The sequence below is a fragment of the Pseudophryne corroboree genome, chromosome 7 (assembly GCF_028390025.1).
Source record: "Pseudophryne corroboree isolate aPseCor3 chromosome 7, aPseCor3.hap2, whole genome shotgun sequence".
Taxonomy (NCBI): Eukaryota; Metazoa; Chordata; class Amphibia; order Anura; family Myobatrachidae; genus Pseudophryne; species Pseudophryne corroboree.
In genome coordinates, this window is record NC_086450.1 from 515026478 (window position 1) to 515040200 (window position 13723).

Consider the following 13723-nt stretch of genomic DNA (forward strand, 5'->3'; position numbering starts at 1 on the left):
ACCTCCTAGTCAGTCCACACTTCCTGCCCCCACACAGGAGTCTCCCTGGGCGGTCTTCTCTACACTGTTATACACCTCCTAGTCAGCCCACACCTCCTGCCCCCACACAGTAGCCTCCCTGGGCGGTCTTCTCTACACTGTTATACACCTCCTAGTCAGTCCACACTTCCTGCCCCCACACAGGAGTCTCCCTGGGCGGTCTTCTCTACACTGTTATACACCTCCTAGTCAGCCCACACCTCCTGCCCCCACGCAGTAGCCTCCCTGGGCGGTCTTCTCTACACTGTTATACACCTCCTAGTCAGTCCACACTTCCTGCCCCCACGCAGGAGCCTCCCTGGGCGGCCTTCTCTACACTGTTATACACCTCCTAGTCAGCCTACACCTCCTGCCCCCACACAGTAGCCTTCCTGGGCGGTCTTCTCTACACTGTTATACACCTCCTAGTCAGTCCACACTTCCTGCCCCCACACAGGAGTCTCCCTGGGCGGTCTTCTCTACACTGTTATACACCTCCTAGTCAGTCCACACTTCCTGCCCCCACACAGGAGTCTCCCTGGGCGGTCTTCTCTACACTGTTATACACCTCCTAGTCAGCCCACACTTCCTGCCCCCACGCAGGAGCCTCCCTGGGCGGCCTTCTCTACACTGTTATACACCTCCTAGTCAGCCTACACCTCCTGCCCCCACACAGTAGCCTTCCTGGGCGGTCTTCTCTACACTGTTATACACCTCCTAGTCAGTCCACACCCCCTGCCCCCACACAGGAGCCTCCCTGGGCGGTATTCTCTACACTGTTATACACCTCCTAGTCAGCCCACACCTCCTGCCCCCACACAGTAGCCTCCCTGGGCGGTCTTCTCTACACTGTTATACACCTCCTAGTCAGTCCACACTTCCTGCCCCCACACAGGAGTCTCCCTGGGCGGTCTTCTCTACACTGTTATACACCTCCTAGTCAGCCCACACCTCCTGCCCCCACACAGTAGCCTCCCTGGGCGGTCTTCTCTACACTGTTATACACCTCCTAGTCAGTCCACACTTCCTTCCCCCACGCAGGAGCCTCCCTGGGCAGCCTTCTCTACACTGTTATACACCTCCTAGTCAGCCCACACCTCCTATCCCCACTCAGGAGCCTCCCTGGGCGGCCTTCTCTCCACTGTTATACACCTCCTAGTCAGCCCACACTTCCTGCCCCCACACAGTAGCCTCCCTGGGCGGTCTTCTCTACACTGTTATACACCTCCTAGTCAGTCCACACTTCCTGCCCCCATGCAGGAGCCTCCCTGGGCAGCCTTCTCTACACTGTTATACACCTCCTAGTCAGCCCACACCTCCTATCCCCACTCAGGAGCCTCCCTGGGCGGCCTTTTTTAAAATGTTATACACCTCCTAGTCAGTCCATGTCTCCTATCCCCACACAGGAGTCTCCCTGGGCGGTCTTCTCTACACTGTTATACACCTCCTAGTCAGCCCACACCTGCCCCCACACAGTAGCCTCCCTGGGCGGTTTTCTCTACACTGTTATACACCTCCTAGTCAGTCCACACTTCCTGCCCCCACACAGGAGTCTCCCTGGGCGGTCTTCTCTACACTGTTATACACCTCCTAGTCAGCCCAAACCTCCTGCCCCCACACAGTAGCCTCCCTGGGCGGTCTTCTCTACACTGTTATACACCTCCTAGTCAGTCCACACCCCCTGCCCCCACACAGGAGCCTCCCTGGGCGGCCTTCTCTACACTGTTATACACCTCCTAGTCAGTCCACACCCCCTGCCCCCACACAGGAGCCTCCCTGGGCGGTCTTCTCTACACTGTTATACACCTCCTAGTCAGCCCACACCTCCTGCCCCCACACAGGAGCCTCCCTGGGCGGTCTTCTCTACACTGTTATACACCTCCTAGTCAGTCCACACTTCCTGCCCCCACACAGGAGTCTCCCTGGGCGGTCTTCTCTACACTGTTATACACCTCCTAGTCAGCCCACACCTCCTGCCCCCACACAGTAGCCTCCCTGGGCGGTCTTTTCTACACTGTTATACACCTCCTAGTCAGTCCACACTTCCTGCCCCCACACAGGAGTCTCCCTGGGCGGTCTTCTCTACACTGTTATACACCTCCTAGTCAGCCCACACCTCCTGCCCCCACACAGTAGCCTCCCTGGGCGGTCTTCTCTACACTGTTATACACCTCCTAGTCAGTCCACACCCCCTGCCCCCACACAGGAGCCTCCCTGGGCGGCCTTCTCTACACTGTTATACACCTCCTAGTCAGTCCACACCCCCTGCCCCCACACAGGAGCCTCCCTGGGCGGTCTTCTCTACACTGTTATACACCTCCTAGTCAGCCCACACCTCCTGCCCCCACACAGGAGTCTCCCTGGGCGGTCTTCTCTACACTGTTATACACCTCCTAGTCAGCCCACACCTCCTGCCCCCACACAGTAGCCTCCCTGGGCGGTCTTCTCTACACTGTTATACACCTCCTAGTCAGTCCACACTTCCTGCCCCCACACAGGAGTCTCCCTGGGCGGTCTTCCCTACACCGTTATACACCTCCTAGTCAGCCCACACCTCCTGCCCCCACACAGTAGCCTCCCTGGGCGGTCTTCTCTACACTGTTATACACCTCCTAGTCAGTCCACAGCCCCTGCCCCCACACAGGAGCCTCCCTGGGCGACCTTCTCTACACTGTTATACACCTCCTAGTCAGTCCACACCCCCTGCCCCCACACAGGAGCCTCCCTGGGCGGTCTTCTCTACACTGTTATACACCTCCTAGTCAGCCCACACCTCCTGCCCCCACACAGTAGCCTCCCTGGGCGGTCTTCTCTACACTGTTATACACCTCCTAGTCAGTCCACACTTCCTGCCCCCACGCAGGAGCCTCCCTGGGCGGCCTTCTCTACACTGTTATACACCTCCTAGTCAGCCCACACCTCCTGCCCCCACACAGTAGCCTTCCTGGGCGGTCTTCTCTACACTGTTATACACCTCCTAGTCAGTCCACACTTCCTGCCCCCACGCAGGAGCCTCCCTGGGCAGCCTTCTCTACACTGTTATACACCTCCTAGTCAGCCCACACCTCCTGCCCCCACACAGGAGTCTCCCTGGGCGGTCTTCTCTACACTGTTATACACCTCCTAGTCAGCCCACACCTCCTATCCCCACTCAGGAGCCACCCTGGGCGGCCTTTTTTAAAATGTTATACACCTCCTAGTCAGTCCATGTCTCCTATCCCCACACAGGAGCCTCCCTGGGTGGCCTTCTCTACAGTGTTAAACACCTCCTAGTCAGCCCACACCTCCTGCCCCCACTCAGGAGCCTCCCTGGGCAGCCTTCTCTACACTGTTATACACCTCCGAGTCAGCCCACACTTCCTGCCCCCACTCAGGAGCCTCCCTGGGCAGCCTTCTCTACACTGTTATACACCTCCTAGTCAGCCCACACCTCCTGCCCCCACACAGGAGCCTCCCTGGACGGCCTTCTCTACACTGTTATACACCTCCTAGTCAGCCCACACCTCCTATCCCCACTCAGGAGCCTCCCTGGGCAGCCTTCTCTACACTGTTATACACCTCCTGGTCAGTCCACACCTCCTATCCCCACACAGGAGCCTCCCTGGGCGGTCTTCTCTACACTGTTATACACCACCTAGTCAGTCCACACTTCCTGCCCCATGCAGGAGCCTCCCTGGGCAGCCTTCTCTACACTGTTATACACCTCCTAGTCAGCCCATACCTCCTATCCCCACTCAGGAGCCTCCCTGGGCAGCCTTCTCTACACTGTTATACACCTCCTAGTCAGTCCACACTTCCTGCCTCCACGCTGGAGCCTCCCTGGGCGGCCTTCTCTACACTGTTATACACCTCCTAGTCAGCCCACACCTCCTATCCCCACGCAGGAGCCTCCCTGGGCGGTCTTCTATACACTGTTATACACCCTCTGGTCAGTCCCATACCTCCTATCCCCACACAGGAGCCTCCCTGGGCGGTCTTCTCTACACTGTTATACACCTCCTAGTCAGCCCACACCTCCTATCCCCACACAGGAGCCTCCCTGGGCATACTTCTCTACACTGTTATACACCTCCTGGTCAGTCCATACCTCCTACCCCCACACATGAGCCTCCCTGGGCGGTCTTCTCTACACTGTTATACACCTCCTAGTCAGCCCACACCTCCTATCCCCACACAGGAGCCTCCCTGGGCAGACTTCTCTACACTGTTATACTCCTCCTGGTCAGTCCATACCTCCTATCCCCACACAGGAGCCTCCCTGGACGGCATTCTCTACACTGTTATATACCTCCTGGTCAGTCCATACCTCCTATCCCCACACAGGAGCCTCCCTGGACAGCATTCTCTACACTGTTATACACCTCCTGGTCAGACCATACCTCCTATCCCCACACAGGAGTCTCCCTGGACGGCATTCTCTACACCGCTATACACCTCCTAGTCAGCCCACACCTCCTACCCCCACACAGGAGCCTCCCTGGGCGGACTTCTCTACACTGTTATACACCTCCTAGTCAGCCCACACCTCCTGTCCCCACACAGGAGCCTCCCTGGACGGCCTTCTCTACACTGTTATACACCTCCTGGTCAGTCCATACCTCCTATCCCCACACAGGAGCCTACCCTGGGTGGCGTTCTCTACACTGTTATACACCTCCTAGTCAGCCCACACCTCCTGTTCCCACGCAGGAGTCTCCCTGGGCGGCCATCTCTACACTGTTATACACCTCCTAGTCAGTCCACACCTCCTGCCTCCCTGCAGGAGCCTTCCTCGGCGGCCTTCTCTACACTGTTATACACCTCCTTGTCAGTCCACACCTCCTGCCCCCATGCAGGATTCCTCCCTGGGCGACCTTCTCTACACTGTTATACACCTCCTAGTCAGTCTACACCTCCTGCCCCCATGCAGAATTCCTCCCTGGGAAGCCTCTTCTAAACTATTAGGTACTCTGGTAGACCACATTGTGCCCACAATGGGTCCCCCTATGTTGTTACCACCTCATATAGCACCAATAGTATATCCGCCTCGGGTGGAAGCTCTGTCTACTCAAGTGCAACAGCTAACGCAAACTCTGACTAGACAAACTGCTCTGACAGGGCATAAACACGCCACTGGTTCCTCTAGGCAGGGTACTTCATCCTCTCAATCCACAGTTTTATGAGGAGGAAGATGAGCATACAGCTCTCTGACGCAGATTCCTGTGCTGCAGAGGAGGAAACTCACATTCCGGTGGATGTCCCAGCGCTAATTGAAGCTACAGTATTAAACATATTCTTCAGCTTGCTGTTGAGGAGGAACCTGCACCTGTTGCTAAGGAAACTGATTTGTTTAAAAAGCAAAAGTTAATTAAACCGGAATTCCCACATTCTGATCATTTAATGGAAATTAGGCAGGAACCCTGAATACGCCTGGTAAAAAGTTTCCTTAGTTTAAGCGTGCATTGGCGCGCTATCCCTTACCAGCACCTGTGTGTGCAAGGTGGGAAACTCCTCCTCCAGTGGACTCTCATGTTACACATCTCGTGGTGTCGTCCACATTGCCTGTCACCACTGGCTCCTCGTTGAAGGACCCTACAGATAGACGTATAGAAAACTGTCTAAAATCTATTTATTCGCTCACAGCGGCTATACATTTACCCACAGTGGCAGTTTCTTGGGCCACTAAGACTATTGAAGCATACTGTAGGTGCAGGCAATTGCAGAGGAACTGCCTTTAGATATGTCTGAGGAATGCAGGATGTATCTCACACATGTTAAGTCTGCGTCTTCTTACATTGGAGAACATGTATCTGAGGCTGGTGTTTTAGCAGCTATGGCAACTGCTACATCTGTGCCAGCATGATGTATTCTTTGGCTGCGTTATTGGAAGGAGGATCTGTATTCCAAGATACAGTAACTTTAGAAATTCTTTCCTTCATAGGTGACATTCTCTTTAGTAAACTATATAAAATTGTGACATCCTTGGCTGCGGCCAAGACAGCATTTTTGTCCCGCACTAATCCTGCTCAGCAGGCCAAAAGTACCAATTTTCCTTCCTTTCGTTCACCAGGAAAAGCTAAAAGACAAAGAAATGCGCATGGCTAAAGCCACTAAGCCCAAGGCTAATCAACCCTGGGCAGCGCGTCAACCTGCAGCAAAACCCGACAAGCCTACAGCCTGACATGGTGGGCCTCACCCTGGGGGACCTCAGGGTGGGAGGTCGACCTGCACTTTGCGCAGGTTTGGACTGTGACCACTAAAGACGCTTGGGTGCAAGAAGTTGCCTCTCACGGGTACACTGTCTGTCTCTTTCAAGGGACACCCCCTCACCAGTATTTCAACACGGAGCTACCTTCAGATCTGATAAAAGCCCAGATACTCCAAAACGTGGTCAGTTCTCTTCTGCACTCAGGAGTGATAGTGCCGGTTCCTCAGTCCCAACGGGGCAGGGGCTACTATTCTACCCTGTTCCTCATCCCAAAACCAAACGGGTCACACCGGCCTGTTCTCAACCTCAAATCTTCAAACAAGTTTGTGAAAGTTTCCAAGTTTTGCATGTAAACCTTGCGATCCATAGTTCTAGCCATGGAACCTGGGGACTTCATGGTTTCCCTGGATATACAGGATACATATCTGCATATTCCTATTGCTATTTCCCACCAGCAATACCTGCGATTTGCAACCAAGATTATCGGTACCGGGCACTGTATTCCTCAGCCGGTAGCCAGTATGGTCCAGCTGTGTTCCTCAGACATTAGCCAGTCCGGTCCAGCTGTATTCCTCAGCGGGTAGCCAGTCCGGTCCAGCTGTATTCACCAGCCGGTAGCCAGTCCAGTCCAGCAGCATCTCTTCAGCCGGTAGCCAGTCCGGGCCAGCAGCATCTCTTCAGCCGGTAGCCAGTCTGGGCCAGCTGTATTCACCAGCCGGTAGCCAGTCCGGTCCAGCAGCATCTCTTCAGCCCATAGCTAGTCCGGGTCAGCAGCATCTCTTCAGCCCATAGCTAGTCCGGGTCAGCAGCATCTCTTCAGCCCATAGCTAGTCCGGGTCAGCAGCATCTCTTCAGCCAGTAGCCAGTCCGGTTCAGCTGTATTCACCAGCCAGTAGCCAGTCTGGTCCAGCAGCATCTCTTCAGCCGGTAATCAGTCTGGTCCAGCTGTATTCACAGCCGGTAACCAGTCCGCTACAGCTATAATTCTTCAGCCGATAGCCAGTTCGGAATAGAGCCACTTGGTGGTTCATTACCTGAAATATATACCAACGGCAGTTCTCACTGCTACCCAAGTTCCTTGCAAAAGAGGTATATACAGCCTCCTCGGTTCCAGCACAGAGTCGCTGCTGCTAACACTGTGCATACAACCGTGACAATTTGCACGGGCCCAACTATGGATTATAATCCAGCCCCGAAACCAGAGGTAACGGCATTGTAGTATTTAGCAACTCTGGTGGATGCACAGGAGGCTGCTCATCATCTAATAATCCAGTATTTACAAGAGCTCACTGTTCATCTAGACAGGATCCATTTGGCATTAACAACACCAGCGACTGCTTCTATTCCTTCCTCCACTACTTCCGCACAATTTCTACGTCCTCCACAGGCGCTAAATCTCGGTTACAACTACCTACTCCAACTCGTTTTACTGGTAATCTGAAGATCTGTCGAGGTTTTATTAACCAGAGCGAGGTGCACTTTGTGTTACTCCCACAGAAGTTTCCTACACAGAAGTCCAAGGTTGTATGTATATATATATATATATATATATATATAATGTCCCTCTTGGAAGGCTCAGCTCTTGAGTGGGTATCTCCTCTATGGGAGCATTTCGATCCCCTTGTCTCGGACTACTCATCCTTCATTTCTTCTTTCAAGCGTATCTTTGATGAGCCGGTCAGACAAGTAGCGGCCTCTGTGGATCTTCGCGTCAAGCAGGGTTCCCGCTCAGTTGGACAGTATGTAGTTCAATTTCAGATTATTGCTTCCGAATTGTCTTGGAATGATGACGCTTTGAAAGCCGCCTATCTCATCGGTTTATCTGAGTGAAGGATGAGCTGGCGACTAAAGATTTGCCTGAAACCCTGGAAGCCCTGATCTCTTTATGCATTAAGATTGATCTACGCCTCCGTGAGTGTGGGCTAGAACGTAGTAGGGGTGACCATCCCAGAATTCGTTTGGCTTCTACTTATCATCCCAAGTCCCCACCTATGGAGGAACAGATGCAGTTAGATCGGTCTCGTCTCACTCCTGAAGAACGACAGCACAGACGTCAGTGGAAACTCTCTATTGTGGCTCACCTGACCATTTCTTAAAGAACTGTACTAGCCGTCCGGGAAACCCAGCTTCCTAACCTGTACAGGAGGAGTCAGGTAAGGAGCAGTCAGCAGCCATCCTCCCTAAAACAGACTGTCTAACTACTGTAATCGTCAAGAGCATCAAGCAATCTTATCAAACTCCTGCTCTCATTGACTCTGGGGCCGCTGGGAATTTCATTTTTTTATGTTTAGCTTAATTCTTTAAGATACCCCTCAAGACTCTACAGCAACCAGCCATTCTCACAGCAGTTTATGGAACTCGGATCCCTGGAGGGACCATTACTCATGTTACTGAACCTACGTCTCTCTCCAGACACTTCTCATCACGGACAAATAATTTTTTTTATCCTACCTTACGAGAAACATCATGTTGTCCTGGGTTCACCATGGCTTCGTCTACACAACCCACACATTGATTAATGTACCTCTAGACTTGTAGCCTGGAGTTCTTCTTGTCAGGAGACCTGTTCCTCGCTAGAATATAATTCTTCCCCACTAGCTATTGAATATCAAGACTTCGTAGATGTTTTCTCGCTTCCCAGCTGTGTGCCGCTTCCAGTGACGTCAACCGTACTGCTGGTTGGCCTTCTTTCTCCCCCGAGACCTAGCGGATGGACTCCAGCTCTCACCCTTCAGCAAAGTATCCGGCACAGACTATCAATAGCTGGGAGCCGCACACGGCTGGCGGGAGGGTACCATATGATATTACCGGTACCCTCACCTTTGTGCACAGCATACAGGAGATTGGTAAGCCTCCTCTCGCAGATATATATGTACTGCAGTAATTATATAAAACGGACTGAATTGTTCATCTGTAATATAAACTAAGCAGCAACGGATTTATTAATCCAAGTGATCTTTCTGAATACTCAGAGAAGCAAGAGATTCAACTGCGTGCAATTTCTATAGATTTTTTTTATATCACGTGATATGTACATTTTTAAAATCTAGAAAGTTTTTTTTTTAGAACATTGGATTCCATATAATGATATATTGATGTATGTGTATATTAAAAAAAATTAAATTAACCTGATATTATGCAGTTACATTACTTAAACTGCATTTATTTCTCAAAAGACATAGTATAAAAATGCTATTTATTTTCTTTATAAAGAATGTCACTTGTGTCTTTCAGTCATAAAATACACTTGTTTTTTTATTAGCGCAATTGGTCATTTTCTATTGTTTTGTGAATAACTGATGGTCTTTGACTATTCAGCTCCATTTGTGGTTGTGTGCGCAGAAACAACCAGACTAGCATTGCTGCTTAAGGTATTGATTATATATACTGACACTGATATAAGCACCCAAATTTCTTCGGGGTGTTTTGCTGTTTGGAATCCTGTAAATTGTGTATTTGAGATAATCTACAACTCTTTCTTTTAAGAGTGTTTCCATCAATTTCCTTGCTACTGATGCACACCTCCCAACATGAGCCATTCCAGGAGGGACAAAATGCTTTGATCCTGGACTTCCCTCTTAATTTAGGATTGCCATCACCTGTGCTGAACTAGTTCATTAATAAGAAAGATGCTTCAACACAGGTGACGGTATTCCTAAATTAAGAGGGAAGTCCAGGAACAGAGCATTTTGTCCCTCCTGGAGAGGGTCAAGTTGGGAGGTATGCTGAAGTAAAGCTTACTGGTCTGTAGGTGCTTGCCTCTTCCTTGCTTCCACTTTTGTGCAGTGGGACTATGTTCACTCTTTTCCAGTCCTCTGGAATTACTCCTGTAGCTAATGACTGGTTGAATAATTCTGTCAATGGTGCTACCAGCACCTCTTTAAGCTCTTTTAGTATCCTTGGCTGTATCCCATCTGGCCCCATAGATTTGTCTACTTTCAGCTTTGAGAGTTCTGTTAGGACCTTCTCCTGTGTAAATGTACTTTGTTTCATTTTCCTGAATATCCTTGCTACTTAACTGTGGCCCCTACCCCTCTCTTTCAGTAGTGAAGTCTCTGTCTTTAGTTTTATAAATCCGCTTTTTGTTTTTTTTTCCTTTCGCTTATATACCTAAAAAAAAGTTTTGCCTCCTTTACCCACTGACTGGGCCATTTTCTCCTCAGCTTGTGCCTTTGCACATCTGATTACCTTCTTTGTCTCCTTCTGTCTAACAAGATATATCTCTTTGTCTTCATTATTTTGTGTCTGCTTATATTTCCTAAATGCCATCTTTTTTGCTTTCCCAATATTTGCTACTTCTTTCGCAAACCACACTGGCTTCCTTTTCCTTGTGTTTTTCCTAACACTTTTGATACAAAGGTCTGTTGCCTTTAATATTGCACTTTTTAATGTTTCCCACCTCTCCTGCACGGCTTCCAAGTTCCTGCACTCTGCCAAAGAATCACTTACACATTTTCCCATCCCTACAAAGTCAGCCTTCCTAAAATCCAACACCTTTGTTTTTGTATGGGACGAGTCAGTCTCTGTCTTTATGCTGAACCATACTGCTTGATGATCACTGGATCCCAGGTTTTCACCCACTTTTATGTCCGATATTCTGTATCCATTTGTAAGTATTAAGTCTAAAATTGTGTCTTTCCGAGTGGGCTCCCTCACTAATTGGTAGAGGGATGCTCCCTGAAGGGAATTCAGAAAGTCCCTATTTCTAGTGGAACTAGCAACAGACACCCCCCAGTTTACATCAAGAAGAGTAAAGTCTCTCATGATTATAACCTCTCCTTTTAATGCCAGTTTAGTTATGTCCTGCAATATGCTCTTATCCAGTTCTTCTTCCTGACCTATACAAATAATTCCTTTCTCCCCTGTTTCTATGGGCACCCAAAGGGCCTCAGTTTTTTCTTCAATACTTTGTATTAAGGTAGTATTTATGCTTATTTTCACATATATCATCAGCCACATCAGCCCCTGCCCCAGTGGAGCTTACACTCTATATTCCCTATCACATGTGCACACTTACTGTTATATAGTGTATACATGCAGTGTGGGTGTGTACAGTGTTACAATGTGTGTAGTGTGTGTATATGTATGTATATATATATATATATATATTTATTGTGTGTGTGTATGTGTGTGTGTGTGTGTAGTACTCATGCAGTGTTACTGTGTACAGTGTACGATGTGTATATCTGGGGTCCTCAGTGTGTCCTACTTACCCTGTTCCTGGCAATTCCTCAGTGCGGGTTCTTTAAGCGGTACAAAGATCGGATGGCAGAGAATACTCCGACCGATGATCCGCAGCAGCTGATATCTCCTGATGGAAGAGGAACTGGAAAGGTCATGGAGGAACCGAGCACTCAGGAGCCACTGACAGCAGAGAGTCCATGACACTGATATAGTATAGATTAAACCCCCCAATCCTTACATGGATACCCCCAAACAACCGCTTACCATATGGGCAGATCTGTGACTACTGATGTCCCAAACTAATCTCTCACCCCAACCCGAGACTACTGATGCCCCAAACTAATCTCTCACCCCAACCCGAGACTACTGATGCCCCAAACTAATCTCTTCTCTCACCCCAACACTGGGACTACTGATGCCCCAAACTAATCTCTTCTCTCACCCCAACCCGAGACTACTGATGCCCCAAACTAATCTCTTCTCTCACCAGAACCCGAGACTACTGATGCCCCAAACTAATCTCTTCTCTCACCAGAACCCGAGACTACTGATGCCCAAACTAATCTCTCCTCTCACCCCAACCCGAGACTACTGATGCCCCAAACTAATCTCTTCTCTCACCAGAACCCTAGACTACTGATGCCCCAAACTAATCTCTCCTCTCACCCCAACCCGAGACTACTGATGCCCCAAACTAATCTCTTCTCTCACCCCAACACTGGGACTACTGATGCCCCAAACTAATCTCTTCTCTCACCCCAACCCGAGACTACTGATGCCCCAAACTAATCTCTTCTCTCACCAGAACCCGAGACTACTGATGCCCCAAACTAATCTCTTCTCTCACCAGAACCCGAGACTACTGATGCCCCAAACTACTCTCTTCTCTCACCCCAACCCGAGACTACTGATGCCCCAAACTAATCTCTTCTCTCACCCCAACACTGGGACAACTGATGCCCCAAACTACTCTCTTCTCTCACCCCAACACTGGGACTACTAATGCCCCAAACTACTCTCTTCTCTCACCCCAACACTGGGACTACTGATGCCCCAAACTAATCTCTCCTCTCACCCCAACACTGGGACTACTGATGCCCCAAACTACTATCTTCTCTCACCAGAACCCGAGACTACTGATGCCCCAAACTAATCTCTTCTCTCACCAGAACCCGAGACTACTGATGCCCCAAACTAATCTCTTCTCTCACCAGAACCCGAGACTACTGATGCCCCAACCTAATCTCTTCTCTCACCCCAACCCGAGACTACTGATGCCCCAAACTGATCTCTTCTCTCACCCCAACCCGAGACTACTGATGCCCCAAACTAATCTCTTCTCTCACCCCAACACTGGGACTACTAATGCCCCAAACTACTCTCTTCTCTCACCCCAACACTGGGACTACTGATGCCCCAAACTAATCTCTTCTCTCACCAGAACCCGAGACTACTGGTGCCCCAAACTAATCTCTTCTCTCACCAGAACCCGAGACTACTGATGCCCCAAACTAATCTCTTCTCTCACCAGAACCCGAGACTTCTGATGCCCCAAACTAATCTCTTCTCTCACCCCAACACTGGGACTACTGATGCCCCAAACTAATCTCTTCTCTCACACCCCAACACTGGGACTACTGATGCCCCAAACTAATCTCTTCTCTCACCCCAACACTGGGACTACTGATGCCCCAAACTACTCTCTTCTCTCACCCCAACACTGGGACTACTAATGCCCCAAACTACTCTCTTCTCTCACCCCAACACTGGGACTACTGATGCCCCAAACTAATCTCTCCTCTCACCCCAACACTGGGACTACTGATGCCCCAAACTACTATCTTCTCTCACCCCAACACTGGGACTACTGATGCCCCAAACTACTCTCTTCTCTCACCCCAACACTGGGACTACTGATGCCCCAAACTAATCTCTCCTCTCACCCCAACACTGGGACTACTGATGCCCCAAACTACTATCTTCTCTCACCCCAACACTGGGACTACTGATGCCCCAACCTAATCTCTTCTCTCACCCCAACACTGGGACTACTGATGCCCCAAACTAATCTCTTCTCTCACCCCAACACTGGGACTACTGATGCCCCAAACTAATCTCTTCTCTCACCCCAACACTGGGACTACTGATGCCCCAAACTACTCTCTTCTCTCACCCCAACACTGGGACTACTAATGCCCCAAACTACTCTCTTCTCTCACCCCAACACTGGGACTACTGATGCCCCAAACTAATCTCTCCTCTCACCCCAACACTGGGACTACTGATGCCCCAAACTAATCTCTCCTCTCACCCCAACACTGGGACTACTGATGC

General features: G+C 50.2%; 1 protein-coding gene across 1 annotated transcript in view; it reads left to right on the forward strand.

Annotated features, from left to right (window-relative positions):
* ITGAL (integrin subunit alpha L) overlaps nt 1–13008 on the forward strand; it is a 306572-nt gene extending 293564 nt beyond the window's left edge. Inside the window, exon 34 of the mRNA XM_063933029.1 lies at nt 11441–13008. Within this exon, the coding sequence (XP_063789099.1) occupies nt 11441–11590 (150 nt within the window). The 3' untranslated portion in view covers nt 11591–13008. The remainder of the gene's footprint in view (nt 1–11440) is intronic.
* Nucleotides 13009–13723: the final 715 nt, after the last annotated feature.